Here is a 17,032-nt window from a genome sequence, read left to right on the forward strand (position 1 = left end):
TATGTATTTAGTTTTCAAGGCAATTATTGCTGAAATCATTAAGAAAATATAGGACAATTGCAACACCCATACCAGAACCTATGACCATTATTTCTACGGCAAGTATGCTATCCACTGGACCAATCTGGCTGTATGGGTTGGGCTAGTATGTAATGAAAATAACAAAATACTCCTATATACATAACCATATGCATAGCTTCAAAAAAACTGAAATTTTCAAAAATAAGAATGTTCTGTCTTTGAGGATGTCAGATTTAGGAGGTTCTACTAGAAATTTTATAGAAAAATTTCTATAAATTTTTACAAAATTTATAGAAAAGTATGCAACTTACCTAAAATTCTGTTGACAACATCACAGTTTTGATCTATTTCATGAAGCCATCTTTTAACATTAGCAAAGGATTCACCATTAGTTATGTCATACACTACTATAACACCATGTGTTCCCCTATAATATCTAAAAATACAGAATTATATAATTTAGTTACTAAAAATAGTTTTAAAATGATAATTGTACATATAAATTCTTTGTTGGCTACAAGTAAAAAAAAAAAAAAAAAAAGGGCAATTCCAGAACAGAGATTACTAGTGGATGTTTAAAAGCAGGATTTATCAGAGAAACAGCACAAACCAAAAGAAATCAGCAGGTGCAATGCAAATTCTGAACTAAATGAATGAAATGAACAAAAACATATTCAATTCAAAAAAGTCAGGTTAATACAAAGGGTACTAGGAAAGTTTTGCAATATGACGCAACAACGAATCACAGGAAGCTGCTTGTTGCTGCATGTTGAGACATGTTCATATGGGCATAGTAGCCGCCGCACCAAGTCGATGGGCTCAGTTATTCATTAGTAGTGAGAGTGTAAAGTGCTTGCGATGGCATCGTGGTCACGAAATGAGATAAGGACAGTTTTGCGGTATAATTTCGTGCGTGGTTTAACCATAGACCAGTGCTTAGAAGAAATGACTCTTGCACTAGATGATGATTGTCCACATCGTACAACGATATTCAGGTGGTATAGAGAATTCCAAAGGGGAAATTTCACTCTGGAGGATTCTGAGAGGCCGGGAAGGCCACGAACGTCAGTTACGGAGGAAAATGTTACTGCTGTGAGGAAAATGCTTGACGAAAACAGGCGAGTGACCTACCAACAGATAGAGGATACTTTGGGCCTAAATGCACCAGCAATTCGTTCGATTCTGCAAGATCATTTGCACGTGAAGAAACTTTGTTCTCTCTGGGTGCCGCATCAACTGACTGAAGAGCAGATGACACGACGTGTGACTTGGTGCCGGGAGATGTTAAAAAAGTTTGATAAGGGACAATCTCGGTATGTGAACAACATCGTGACAGGTGACGAGACTTGGCTGTACTATTACGATCTGCCGACCAAGGCTCAAAACAAAGTTTGGGTCTTTGATGATGACGACACACCCGTAATTGTCAGAAAATCCCGATCTGTAAAGAAGAAAATGATAGCTGTATTTTTCAAATCGAGTGGAATTGTGGAACGTGTCGTTTTGGACACGCAGAAGACAGTCACAGCTAAGTGGTATACTGAACAATGCCTGCCTAAAGTCATTGGATCTATGAAGAACCTGCGGCCAAAGTCAAGAATGGACACCTGGTACCTCCATCACGATAATGCTCCAGTTCACCGCGCCAAAGCCTGCACCAAATATTTGACCACGACAGGACTGAAACTTCTCGAGCACCCTCCCTACAGTCCAGACCTTGCTCCCTGCGACTTTGCACTGTTCCCGCATGTGAAAATGAAGCTAAAAGGGAGGCGGTTTTCCAGTGATGAGGACCTTCTACGGGTTTGGGACAACGAGTGTGCTTTACTCCCTAGTGAAACTTGGCAGAACTGGTTTAAAGATTGGTTTCGGAGGATGGAGAGGTGTATTGAATGTAGAGGAAATTACTTTGAAAAAATTAAATAAACAAAGCTGTATTGCAAAACTTTCCTAGTACCCTTTGTATTTACAAATTTCTCATGAAAAATAACTTTTTCTCAAGTTGCACCGAGTACAGGACCTTTGGACACCTGCAGGTCAATCTAAGTTCCATTCATTGAAGTGTGATACCATTTTACAGGGAAGATAAACACTTCAGTGCACTACAGTTTAGTTTATAGTCTTAGCTAGAGTTTTAAATAAATGTTACATTAATAATTCCTTTATATTTTAGTTTTGCTCTGAAAGTAATGATTCTAATAAATATTAAGATATTTGGTACATAAATTCTGTTAGAATTATCACTAACAAATCCTTAGGATAACAAATCCTTCATCTTACTATTGTATTCTTTCTTTCTGATGACAATTCCTTTATTCTTGATAACTCTATTCAAATATTTTAATATCCAGTATAATTGCTGAGAAAATATTTCAGAGCAAAGTAGGAATGTAAAAAAATCACTTCTATAAAGTTAATTTTAAATTCTAACCCTACATGCACAAAACTATACTATAATGCAATTGAAGTGTTTCTTTTCCTGTCCTGTTACTGGGATTCAAGACAATATGCCTTGCATCTCACATATACTAATACTATTTTAATCAAAAAGAAGTAAAAATGATTCTTTTAATCTAGATATAATTCTGGTTGAATCAGGAAAGTTTGTCACTGAAGGTGGAGGAATGCACTATTCAATGAAAAACCAAACATCAAAAAAAAAAAAAAACAAAAAAAAAAAAAGATTTGCACCCATTACCAAATCAGGAAAAATTCAAAAGGCCTTGCTATTGCCAGTGATCCTGAATGGATAAGTGTGATCTAAAAATACTATATGCATAGCCTTCTTTCCATGAGTGCCACTTGAGGATCTGGAATTCAAGCCTTTAATACTGGTCAGCATGTTCAGTCTTGCAGCACTTCAAATATTCATCATTCAATGCAGAAAAGAAAGCATTTTTTGAGGACACCCTAAAACTTCTTTGAAATCCAGTATAAGTTGCCAGAACGTCTTAAAAAGTTAAGTCCACAGAAATTATTTGGGCAGTGAAAGGGCAGCTTTTGATAAAAAATTGGTCGTGAAAATTTTACCTTGTTGGATACCGAAATACTAGTACTATCAGTTATCATACTGAATGATTAATCTGTGGGAATTGTAGGAATAATACAAAAAATATATTTAGTTTTAGCTGAGTTGACAAATAATCCAAACCTTTCAAAAAAATACAAAAGGTTAATAATGTTGACTGAACTTGTTTATAACGGTGAAGAAATTCAGCTGTAAAGTTGTGAATGGTAAGCAGCTGACATCATCCATATGAGCTATATATATGATTTTTCATAAGGAAAATAAAGATATGTGAGAAGTTAATGTCACAAAATGAAGTGTTTAAATGTCTTCCAGTAACAGAAAAGAGGCAAGTTCTATCAGTAAGCATTATTATTATTAGCCATATGGTGCAAAGAAGCCCGAGGCTTATGCTGCACCAGCCAAAAAAAATTTCCAAGTTACCCCGGGGGATGGGGGGATGGAGGGGGGGAGAGGGAGAGAGAGAGAAGTAGAAAGGAATTACCAAGAAAGAGAAGAATGATGATATACAGCTCACGACCATGGGTGTGCCAAGCCCATTCTCACCAGATGTGAGCCCCTGGGATTAAATTCTTAAATAATTCTGCTTACTACACCAAAAACAAAATACTTTTTTAATAGGATGTAACCAAACAGCAAGTGTAAGGAAGACTTATTTTCATAGAAATATAAGCTAGGTATATTTTACTCACTCAGAAATGGATCCGACAGGCAAGGAGTAATGAGTACAGTTAAATTTTATACAGATCTGAGCTGTTAATTTGAACTTTTAGAATAAAAGAATCAATCAAAATATGTCACATGTTAGGCTTCACGTGAGCAGCTAATGTTTGGGGCAGAAATGTTGTTGTTGTTTGGTTTTTAGGAGCATTAGCAACTAAGGCCATATTGCTCCGGGGATATGCAGTGGTCATTCCCTGACCTTTCCGCATCTTCCATATTTGGTGGTCACGGGCTCGTACCCCGGTCTAATCAAGAAGCATGTGCTACACACTGCTGCTCCTGCCCACCTGGCTACGGAGGCACCGGGGCAGAAATGATCTTGTAAGATTACAACATTGGTTGCCAGCATAATAATACAGCCAAACAAAAATGAGAGTGCATTTTATACGTTAAATGTCTGTGATGAGTATAATCAGGGCCAGCAGAAGCGGGCCTGCATTGCAGGCGGGTGCCACTACAAGGTGGGCACTGTTTCGAAGTGTCAGTATGAAGTTTCATTCTTTCTTTAAATTTTTGTAAACGAATTAAGTAATAATAATTAGGTAAGTCAATATAATTGCTGCAAATTTACATATCTGCATAAAAATAAAAATAAATAAATAAATTGCCATTTGTTTGGGAGACACCCATTTCAGCTTTGCAGGAGGGTGACGTCCAGCCTAGCGTCGGTACTGACTATAATGAACAACTATACAGACAGAGTGGGCCAGCAAATCAGAATGCCTTATCATGGGGTGTTTTAATTTTCTGGATATTAGCATTAGTAGAGGCATATGATGTAAGAAAGCAAGCTTATATAGCAGCTGACCAAAAAAAAAAAAAAAAACCCTTTCCATTTCACCCATCCATATTCATTCCAAATGCTTGCCTAGTTCTGCCTCAAAATTATTTAAGTTGTCGACCTCCACTATGACAGATGGAAGTTTGTTCCAACTATCACCCACTGGCTAAAGGCAAATTTCCGCACATCTATTCTAAAATTGTCTTTCCTCAAATTGAATTTATGTCCTCTCAGATGAGTAATCTGAGCAAGAGGATGAATCCCATCAGCAATGAGCTTGCTCAAACCATTCAAGATCTTATACACCTGAATCAGATCACCTTGGAGATGCCTAGTCTCCAGACACTGCAATTTTCAGATATTAAGCCCTTCTTGGTAACAGCAACCTTTTGTTAAATTCACCAATCTTGTTGCCCTTTTCTGTACTCATTCTAGCAGCTCTACATCCTTCCTAAAATAAGGGCCCCATACCTGTACGCAGTACTCAAGGTGTGGCCTGACCATTGCCTTATACAAGGGGATCACCTCCTTGTCTCTGCTAGCAAAATTCCTATACATGATTGTCAAGATCCCATGAGTTACTCTTGCAGACTGTCTGCACTGCTCAGAAAACTTCATATCTGACTGCACAATTACCCCCAGGTCTTTTTCATTCTCCACTACCCTGAGTGTAGTACCACACAGTTGGTATGCATTTTTCAATGTTGCCACCTCTCATCCCATCTGCCCAACGTTTCTAGATCCTGATGCAGTAGCATACTGTGACTACTGTCATTAACAAACCTGCCAACCTTCGTATGTATCGTCTGCAAACTTGGACATTAAGCCTGATATACGTTCATCAATATCATTGATAAATATAGAAAACAACAATGGGCCCAACAGCAAACTCTGGGAGACTCCAATAATAGCATTATTCCATGAAGAGCAGTGTCCGTTGATTACCAATCTCTGTCTTCTTCCACTCAACCATCCCTTTATCCATAGCAGCAATTTGCCCTTAATGCCATACTGCTCCAATTTGTACAATAATCTTTCATGTGTAACAGTATCAAAAGCTTTCCTAAAATCCAAGTATATGATATCAAAATAATTTTTTGCATCCAATTCCTTTGTAACCACATCATAATATCCTATCAAATTTGTCAGACAAGACTTTCCCTTAACAAACCCATGCTGTGTCTGAATTATTGCTGTGGTCTTGTCTAGATGATCCTGCAATGCATCTTTAACCAGTGACACCATTTTACCCGGAACAGAAGTTAAACTAACTGGTCTGTAATTACTCGTGTCACCCTTCGATCCCCTTTGTGAATTGGGGACACATTTGCACATCTCCAGTCCATGGGGATCACCTCTGAGTCCAAGGAAGCTTTCATAATTATGACTAAGGGTTTGCTTACTTCCTTTGCTGCCTCTTTAATATAACTGGATAGATCCCATCCACCCCAGGTGGCTTTCTTAGGTTCAACTTCAATTTCTCCTCCATTTTGGTCTCAGTTATTACAAAATCATCTTGCTTCCTGCTAGAGTTTGATAAGCTTCTGGCCTCCACTTCCCTACAGACTTCCTCATGTGTAAATGTAGATGCAAAATCCTCATTCGGTTTGTCAGCTACTCAGTAGGATCATCAACAACTAAATCATCAGTATCAAGTGGACCAATCTGATTCATTCCCTTCCTTCCAAAGCTTTCATAAGTAAAGAAGTCTTTACTGTTTTTCTTTGCATCCTTTGTCAAAGATTTCTCGTAATCTGTCTTTGGCTTACCTAATGCCCTTTGTGACTTGATTACAGACTAGCTTATATCTACCACAGACTTCTGTATCACCTAATAATTTATACGTATCCCGTGCATTTTTCTTCTCTGCCACGAGTCTCATTAGTTCATCCGACATCCGTTCAGGCCTAAACCTTGAACAGTATTTTTTACTTGGTATGAAAAGCCTAGTAGCTTCCAATCTTTGAATGCTTGCTATTTAAAATTTGCTGTTCATAACATCATCAGTTGGTCCCATTGTATAGAATTTAAAAACTGTCTGAGACCACTGTAGTCACCTTTACAAAAGCAAAAACTGTTTCCTTCACCCTTGATGGTAGTTACATCTTTGAATAAATCCCATGTCAGCACATTATGATCACTGTCACATAGTGGTTCCTTTATCTGCAGATTCTTAATGCATGAAGAATCACTGCTGGTAATCAGATCAAGAGTATTACTCCCTCTCGTTGCCGCTCGAACATGGTGCTGTAGAAAATAATCATTCAATAAATCCACAAAAGACTTGCTAGTGTGCGAGCGACCAATTCACAAGTTGTAGTTAATATCTGAGAAGCAAAAATCCCCCATTATAAGACAATCTGATTTACTCGCCCACTCTATTTCTCTGTACAGTTGTTCACTGTACTCATCAGAGTCATTAAGCCTATAACACACTCCTACTCTCAATTTTTCTTTTCCAGTGCTTATGTCACACCAAACTGACTCAACATTGCACTATCTACTCATATCCAGAAATGTATCCAGCATGTCAACTGGATACACTTCCTTAGATTTTATGTGTTTCTTAACAGACAGCATAACCCCTTCCTATCCTGTCTATCCTTTCTGTACTCATTGTACTCCCCAAATTCCAATTCTGAATTCCTTATATCTGTGTGACACCACGTTTCTGATATGCCAACAATATCTACCTTTGATGTCTTGACCAGCACCTCAAAATCATTAAATTTATTTACGTATTCATCAGAACTTATGGTTTGGCAAATCACACAGCAGCAGAGCAATTCTGATTGTGCTCAAGGAATGTTTTATATACTAATACATTAGGGAGGCAACAAGAATGAGCAAATTTCATGACTGAGGTATCAACAACGATTCAAACCTGAATTGTTGCTGACACCTCTAGCAAATCTTAATGGTTCATTAGATTTCTTTTCTGAAAATTCAGAAAACAAAGAATTCAAAAGCTGTAATTAAGTTAATTAAGGAGAAGCATGCTAAGGCAGATAAGAAGTTTTTGGCTAACAGGGGAAAGAAAATAGCAAACAATTCCTTGCTTATATTAACACTAAAAGGAAAGGAATGAACTGTATTGGTTCATCAGATTTGAACAGCATAACTACTGATGATACTGTAGTATCAGCTATTGATAAACTGAATAAATACAGTATATTTCCTCTAAATTCACAAAAAAGAGGTGAGTATACAAGAAGTATACATACCTCTAATTCTAACTGAAAGAAATGATATGAGAACTGAAACAAAGTGGAAAGAAATTGTTGCAGCTAAAAGAAAACAAGGTACTAGGGATGACAGAATCTATCCAATTATATTAAAATAGGCAGCAAAAGAAGCAATCGAACCTTTAAGCTATAACAATGAACACACCTTTGAATTCAAGGAAAAGCTACTATAGATTAGAGATGCATAAATGTCTCTCCTATTCACACAGTGGTTTAAAATGTGAAACAATTAATTAAAGACCTATAAGTTTGACTTATGGAAAAGGAAAACAAGGGGTGAATAGTTTAAGAAGTAATAGAAGATCATTTCTGAATGCAAAAAATAATTTTGACATCATTTATTTAGATTTCAATAAAGTTTTAGATACTGTTCATTGTGAATGACTGCTGTATAAATTGGAGCAATGTGCCATTAGGGATAAGTTGCTACTATAGGTAACCAAAAGAGTTGAGAAGTATTAGACAGAATAGTTTGCATGGCTCTTCCTGGACTAATGTCACATTTGGGGTGCCACAGGGCTTGTTGTTGGGCCCCTAATTCTTTTTAAAATATTTCTTAATGATATCAATGAAACTGTTTCAAGCATGTAATGTCAATATATGCTGATGATACAATGTTAGGCAGGGTGGTTAATGAATTAATCAGGGTATGGTACTACACGATCTAGATAAAGTGGGCATATGGGCTGAAAAATAGCAATTGAATTTTAACATTGATAAATGCAAAGTGTTTCACTTAAGTATCAGTAATACATTCATGTACAGAAATTTATGTTTATAAATTCTGATGAAAAATTAAAAATATATAAATATGGTTTCAGTATAATCATGTGAGAGTAAAGTTAATGTGTTAACTTAGTTCTTAATGCTGTATTTTTTTTTTATTTTTTATCATGCATCCCAGTGGGCATTGCAATTTAAATGGCATATCCAATTCAAAGGAAAGAAATAGAATGCAAAATTCCTTAGTAAGAAAAACCATCTTTGCTACATAAAAATATTGTATAATGGTGACATTTCAGATATTAATGTTTTTATATTAATAAAAAAAATGATGAAAACGTATGGTAGTAATATAAATGTATATTATATATATTATATATAATATATAAATGTATATTATATACAGTAATATAAATGTATATTGTACTTACGTGGAAGTAATTGTCCTGAACCTTTCCTGCCCTGCAGTATCCCATATCTGTAATTTTACTCTTTCTCCATCTATTTCTACCGTTCTAATTTTGAAATCAACACCAATAGTAGTAATATAGCTACCTAAAATAAAATTTAAATCAAATCAAAGAAATGTTTTACAATTATAAGGAATTGATCCTCTGCACACCAAGTGGAGTCAAAATTTATCTTAGTCACACATTGACTATTGTAGTGTTTTAATATAAATTTTCTCCAATTTAGTGTCAGTTTCATCACTGTTAGGTGTGTGTGTGTGTGTGTGAGAGAGAGAGAGAGAGAGAGAGAGAGAGTTGATTTATAAGAAGGTTTGCAGGTTTCCCTGATGTCTCTAATTGTAATGTTTTTCAAGAACATCATCTTAAATGCTTTTACTGGCTAGAAAACCGTGTGTTCTAATTGATTCTAGAGTCAAAGCGTCTCTTATTCGTAGATCAAATACTGTATTACCTACAACACCATGTTCAGTAGAGTCTTTAGTAATCAACATCAATCGATGTGGCATTATGACGAGAGAGAGTTAGGGCAAGGCAGATAAATGAGTTAAGCTTTAGCATTCCTAAATTACCTGTATACTTTTCAGTTGAAGCATATACCTTGGAGCAGAGGAGGAAAGGCATTCCCAAGCCGATTTCCAAGCATTCCCTACCCGGTTTTTAATATTTAATCCTAACTTTTCAATAAATTGGCAAAAATTTCCAAAAGATTTACCTGTAATTGTTCCGTGCATGCTCTGTAAATCAGCAAAATCATCAACTGGTAAAAAATTTTCATTAATTCCATGTATGAAGATAAGGAGTTGGGCTGTGTCATTTACATTAGTACTGTCATCCAGTGCCACAAAAACAAACAAAACAAATATTTCATTTATGTTTTCCAAAAGTTGTTCAAACAAATTCTTTACAATATCTTCTACTCTTCACATAATTGTTTGTCAAGACAAACTAATTAATGTCTTGTATCGTATCTCGTTCCTCCGGACAAAATTCTTCCATAACTTTTAACAAACAACGTTTAACAAATTCACCATCACTGAACAGTTTACTTTCGAAAGCAATGAAATTTGAAACTTGATAACTGGCAGTTGCAGCGAATAAATTTCCTGACTGATATGTTTTCAGTGTGTTGTGTTGTTTTTCTTAATTCGTTTTGTAACTGAACAATTTTCTGTTCACAACACTCCTTTATATTGATCATAAGATTTATGCTTGGAATCATAGTGTCTTTTTAAATTATATTCTTTAAAAACTTACACACTGTCTTTACACACCAAACACACTGCTTTTTTGTTGTACTCAAGAATAAATAGTCTCCAATCCACATTTGATTAAAAACACGACACTCCAAATCATCTTTCCTCTTTCAGAACATTTTTAAGAATGATTTTTTAATTCAATACAAATTAGTAATAATTCAATACAATCAACAAGTTATATCAAAATAGTAGAATTTCACAACATGAAAAGATTGATTGAATACATAACTGTACTTAACATGACTGCACTGGACTACATGTATACGTTTGATAGGGTCAAGATTAATGCTTGCACGCGTGTACACGCAGTGATGCTACACTAAAATGCTGTTTTAGTCCACTTTCTGCGTGGGCCATAAGTTGGACACCACTGTTCAAGATTATTCTGTGAAAGTGACAATATTTTGTACTCGAAATAAATACTATGATAAATTCTATCAAACAGAAGGTGAAATCACTGTTTGTAAGGATGTTGATGGTCTAATGGTAGCAATGAACATGAGGCACGTTCCTGAAGAATGGCAACTATAGATGCTTCTAATGTAATAACACAGCCTTAAGGCTGTGTTATTACACAATGGAAACATGCTGCCTTCAATACCTCTTGCATATGCTGTCCACAAAAATTAAACACACGCAAGTATGGAGAACATCCTCTCAGGTGTATACTATCGGAAGTATGAGTGGCAGATATGTGGTGATTTAAAGGTAATCGCCATTTTATTAGGATTAAAAAAGGGTTACATTAAGTATCGTTGCTTTCTCTGCGAGTGGGATAGCCATGCCAAGGATATGCACTATGATAAAAGGAGTTGGCCTCAATGAAAATCATTAGCACCTGGAATGAAGAACATAGCATTTGAACCTCTGGTAGATTCAAATAAAATTTTGTCTCCACCACTCCACATGAAACTGGAGCTTGTGAAAAATTTCGTGAAGGCTTTGGAAGTGAATGGTCCTTCATTCACATACTTGCAAGAGAAATTCCCAAGACTTAGTAGAGACAAGATTAAGGCAGATGTTTTCATTGGCCCACAAATAAGGCAACTTTTTGTCAAAGGTGTCCTTAGTGATAGTGAGAAATCAGTGTGGAAAGCCTTTTGAAATGTTTCAACTAGATTTCTAGCAAATGTTAAAGCCGGCAACTATAGGTAGCTTGTGGAAGATCTCATTACTTAAGAAAAACTGGAGTGCAACAAGTCATTAAAGATGCATTTCTGCACTCAAATCTGGATTTCTTCCTGCTAAACTGTGGTGCCATCAGCGACGAACATGGTGAGCACTTCCATCAAGACATCACAGCGACAGAACAAAGACACAAAAGCAAATGGAGTGCTGCCATGTTAGGTGATTATTGTTGGATGGTGAAAAGGGATATTCCCAAAGCTGAATACAAGCAAAAGGTGAAAAGGGCTCATGTTTGTTACAGGTATGTTCGTACCTACATCTTCTTTTTCCAGTCACATAACTCCCTGAAGAGCTGTTGTGGCCACCAACAAATTCCTCCAACTGCATTGATCATGTGCTCTACAAGTGGCATTGCAAAGCGTCATGCCCAGAAGTTCACTGATCCCATCCTTCCACCTAGTTGCAGGTCTTCCTCTGCACCACTTCCCCTCGATTTTTCTTTCCATTATATTCTTCAACAGAAAGTTTTCCCTTCTTACTATATGACCAAAAAACTTGAGTTTTGTTTTGTTGATGCTATGAAGAATTTTAGGCCTGCCAATTTTATTCAATACCCACTCATTTGTTCTTCAATACAAGTAAGAAATAGGCAGTAATCTCCTGTAACACCACATTTTAAATGCCTCAATTTTCTTCCTGTCAACTGTTTTCAGATTCCACCCATAAGTGGCAACTGGAAAAATTAACGAATCAATGATTCTCAGTTTTGGCTTTAGGGGCAGATCTTGATCTCCATAATTTTGTCAGATCAGTGACCAACATTTTAGCAATTGCCTGTCGTCTCTTTACATCATTTGAGCAGTCACTATTTTTATTTATTCTTGACTTTCTGCCCTAAGTAATCAAATTCATCAACTTCTTCGATATCTTGCCCATTAACCTTCAATTTACTGGAAACAAGATTATCATCAATCACCAAAATTTTAGTTTTACACACATTCTGAAAGAACAAATCAGTTACTTTACAAAGTAACTGAGCATTGCTACTTTTGACAATTTTATAAAGGTAACGTTGTCAGAAAATGTAGAATAAATTCCATTAAAATAAGAGCTTAATATCAATGCCAATTCAAGTTTTAATATTCTGAATTACAATAATACGTATATCTGATTAATTTAAAATTTAATATATTAGCTTTTCTTAAGACTTTTTTATATATTATGGACTTTAAAATTTATCTGCAATTACTTGAACTTTCAATACCACACTGTAAAAAAAAAAAAAAAAAAAAAGAAAAAAAAAAGAAAGAAAAAAAAATTATCAATAAATCACTTACCAGAAAAAGTGTTGTCAGCAAACCGTAGCAGGAGACTACTTTTTCCAACACCTACAATACAATTTTGAGAATGTTCACTACATAATTTTAAAAAAAATGTAATCTTTAAATTCTACAAGATCATCAAGAAAAGACAAATCAGTTTCAAATGTCTATATAGTAGTAGTAATAGTAATCGCCATGTAGTGCAAGGAAGCCACAGGTTTTTGCTGCACTAGCAAAAATCAAAACCCCAACCAAGTAGATAGGAAAACACTAATTATATGATTCCCTCCTCATACAGGTAAATATCCAGTAGACCTTGGAATTTATTCAAACTGTCAGCCTCAACTACCTGTGAGGTCAACTTGTTCCAGCTATCAATGACTCACTGGCTAAAAAAAAAAACTTTCTTCAATCTAATATAAACCTCAAGCCTTGTAATTTGAATTTATGACCCCTAGTTCTGGAATTGTTTAGAAGAGTGAGAATTCCACCTTCGTTTTACTAATCCCTTTCAGAGCCTTATATACCTCAATCAGGTCACCTCTGAGGTGCCTGGTTGCTAGGCTCTGAAGCCCACATAATCAGAGTCTTTCCTCATATGGTTGTCCTTCTGCTGATTTTACCATTCGAGTTGCCTTTCTTTGGACCCTTTCAAGAAGCTTGATGTCTTTTTTTTTTCAGATAAGGTCTCCATACTTGGAATACAGTATTCCAAATGTGGTCTTACAATTGCCTTATACAGTGGGATTATGACCTCTCTATCTCTACAAGGTAGTGTTCAATAAATCATTGGTAGGACACCATGGGCTTTCCTGGCTGCCTGTTTACACTGTTCAGAAAACTTCATATCTGCCCGTATTGTAACTCCCAAATCCCTTTCCTCCTCCACTATTTTTAATTCAACCCCACCAAGTGTATAGTTTTTTTGTGGGTTGCTATACCCCAAGTGTAAGACCTTGCATTTAGTTGCTTAAAAACACACCTGCCACTTCTCTGACCATCTTTGAAGTCTATTCAAGTCATCCTGAAGGAGCACTGCTTGGCACTGATCAGTAATGACTCTGCCAATCTTTACATCTGCAAATTTTGACACCACGCCTTCAATGTCATTTATGAAAATGAGAAACAACATTGGTCCAAGAATCTATCCTTGAGGAACCCCACTCCTAATATTACACCAATCTGAAGAATATCCATTAATTACAACCCTCTGCCTTCTGCCCTGCAGCCACCCAGCAATCCACCTTAGAATCTTACCAGAATTCCAATCTGTTCAAGCTTAATACAGCAACCTTTCATGAGGGTCCCGAGTCAAATTCTTTGCTAAAATTCAAATAAACTAGGTCGAAATTATTCCCTACATTGTTAAATTATAATCTGTTCCTACTAACATCTCATATGATAATTTATTTAGCATTAACATTAATAAAGGCACATGATACAAGAAAGCAAGCTTATATACCATCAGCCAAAAAAAAAAAAAAAAACCTCATTTCACCCATCCACTCACTCCAAATGTTTGTTTAGTTCTGCCTTGAATCTATTTAAGCTATCAACTTCTGCAACAACAGATGGAAGTTTGTTCCAGCAATCAACCACCTACTGGCTAAAGACAAACTTCCCCACATCTATCCTACAATTGTCTTTCCTCAATTTGAATTTATGCCCTCTCAGGCGATTGTTCTGAGCAAGAGGAAGAATCCCATCAGCATTGCGCATGCTCAAACGATTCAAGGCTTTATACACCTCAATCAGATCACCTCGCAGCTGCCTAGTCTCCAGACACTAAATAATTAATTTAAAATAAGTTTTATAGCAACTAAGGTTGTGAGTGAACAGTATAATCAGGGATGGCTCATTGGTAGGCACTGCGGAACTGCAGCACCCCCAGCTTTTTAAATCTAAATGCAGTATACAGTCAACAGAATTATAGGAAGAACGATGAAATGCAATGAATATTTTTATTAACAGGTCCCGCATATAGTATATTCATCCTCTATTTCCAATAATAAAAAAATAAATATATAAAATAAAAATAAAATAAATAAATAATTGCTTTATTTAATGCAAGTATTAAACTGAGCTCGGGCCATCCAGGCCCAACCATATGCTAAGGCCTTTGGTTCATTGGAAAATAACTATTTCCAATGAAAATAATAAACGAACAGAAACACAAAATTGTTTTAAACTTTGAAGCTTAACTGTAGACAGAACTGTGTGCTACACAGTTCCACAATTTGCTCTCGGTGGTTGAGATAATGCTTAGTTGGCAGATTGCCAATACGCATTTTGTAGGGGTGACAAAATGAGTAAAAGGAACTGTGGAGCGAGCAGTGCACCAAACTTGAATGAAAAAGTTATTAATCTATTTTCAACAAATAAAAACCAAAAAATGGATTTTATTTTTAAATAAAATTTGAATAACCAAATCTGTTAATGGTAAATGTCCAGTTAATGTTTTGTAATATTTTGAACTTGCTTATTATTATTACTATCTATGTCTACATGTCTTATAACCAAGCAGGGCTGGCGTAAACAGGTGTGCAGTTTGTGCACCGCACAAAGACACCAATTAAAGAGGGGAGCCAAATTCGGTTTTAAATAATAATAATATGTAAATACATAAAAAATATAAGTATATAAAATATAAACATATGAAATATCTGAAATAGTTATTTATGTAATAAATGTGTAAAGGAGACATTTTTGATTGAGTGTTATATATGTTATTTCATAACATATACTGTATATACCAATGATAGGCTCACATCTGATGAGTATGGGATTGGCACACCCAGGGTCCTGAGCTGGATATCATAATTTTTCTCTTTCTTGGTGATTCCCTTCTACTTTTGACTCTCCCTCTCGGGAATGTTTTTTTTTTTCCTGGTGCAGCATAAGCCTCGGGCTTCCTTGTACCATATGGCTATTAATAATAATAATAAAAGCATACAATGCCTCACCCATCTATCCACCCACTTACTCCTCTCTCCATAGTATACCATATGACTATGGTATGCAAAGTTTCAATCTGTTGAAAACCGTATTGGATGTGGTTGAAGGGTTTTCATTTGTGATTAATGACCATTTCTCCTAATTTTATGTCACTGTCATTAATAAATTAGGTATGGCAGATGCACCTAAAAGCGCAAAGCAGCATTAAAGGATGCAAGAGTATATATAAGTTTTATTAAATGAAATATGCATAAATGGATGTGAAAATTACACAAGGTGTCATTCATGGGTATATACAATATATGTTATTTCATAACATATATACCCATATGTTATGAAACCCCAAACACGAAAAGTATTAGAACCTTAAATATAAAAGAGTGTGGAAGCAGAAATCTGTATTACCTTAAAATTCTACGCCTTTGATATAACTTTGATTATAATGTAATTTGTCAGGGCGAGCGCGGACATGCATATTTTAAAAAAAAAAAAACCTATTCAAAAATAATTTAACGTGTATAACAACAGCCTTTTAAAATTAAACTTTTTATTATTATTTCACTCAGAATATTTAAAAAAGAAAGCTCTGATAAAAAGTACGGTTTATTTTAATCACCACTGCAATAAGCCAACTACCAAACTTACTTTTTATTTTTGTACAAAACATTTGACAACTATAATTCACAGGCAAGTATATTTATTTAATTTACTTACCACTGTCTCCAATAATCAGCAATTTAAACAGATGATCATATTCCTTTGCCATTCTCTTGCCCGTTTACTACTAATAAAATCAATATAGTAACACAGGTCGATCCCTTAGCTGATACCACCTACTGTACTTGAAATGTGTTCAACGGAAGTTAGGGGCGTTTGTGAGTCAGACTGCTTCTTCCGTATAGGAGTTTCCTGGATCGAGATTGCATAAAACAGACTGCTCCTCTATAATATGTATAGCGTTGATGAACTGTCACTCTTCACTGGTTTGCTTCTTCATATGTTAGGTGATTTGGGTTAGTGACATGCAACGTAAATGAAGGAAGTATGTGTGTGTTTTTTTTTGTGGTATGCATGAATAAATAAAAGTTTCCAAAATTTACGAAACGAATCTCATAAAATGACGAACAGTATGGAAGCTAAGAAAAGTCCTGGATACACTCTGAAGGAGGGTATAAATAGTGCTATATTCATGGCGTCAATAATTGCAAAATATGGTAGTATGATTTTTGATGTTCGGGAATTACATATTTATTACATTGTGTTTATGGGAACCCCCTCCCCCAATGTATGATTTTCTGCTTAATGTCAAATCCATTGAACTAACTATGAAAGACTAGTTCTGCAAGTTGCAGCTTCTGGAAACTAGGCACCTATAAGGAA

General features: G+C 35.6%; 1 protein-coding gene across 3 annotated transcripts in view; it reads right to left on the bottom strand.

The window, feature by feature from the left end:
• LOC150085954 (ras-related protein Rab-35-like) overlaps window positions 1–16,532 on the bottom strand; it is a 62,148-nt gene extending 45,616 nt beyond the window's left edge. For 2 of the 3 annotated variants that reach the window (XM_090373615.1, XM_090373616.1), the window contains exons 1-4: window positions 16,367–16,532; window positions 12,713–12,763; window positions 8,953–9,076; window positions 333–457 (exon numbers count right to left, since the gene is read on the bottom strand). In XM_090373615.1, the coding sequence (XP_090229741.1) occupies window positions 333–457; window positions 8,953–9,076; window positions 12,713–12,763; window positions 16,367–16,418 (352 nt within the window). In that variant the 5' untranslated portion in view covers window positions 16,419–16,532. Of the gene's footprint in view, window positions 1–332; window positions 458–8,952; window positions 9,077–12,708; window positions 12,764–16,366 lie in introns of all 3 variants that reach the window. The other variant, XM_090373617.1, reaches the window with a different exon arrangement.
• Window positions 16,533–17,032: the final 500 nt, after the last annotated feature.

Source organism: Mastigoproctus giganteus, chromosome 5 (genome assembly GCF_048544385.1).
Source record: "Mastigoproctus giganteus isolate SK-2022 chromosome 5, ASM4854438v1, whole genome shotgun sequence".
NCBI classification, from domain to species: domain Eukaryota; kingdom Metazoa; phylum Arthropoda; class Arachnida; order Uropygi; family Thelyphonidae; genus Mastigoproctus; species Mastigoproctus giganteus.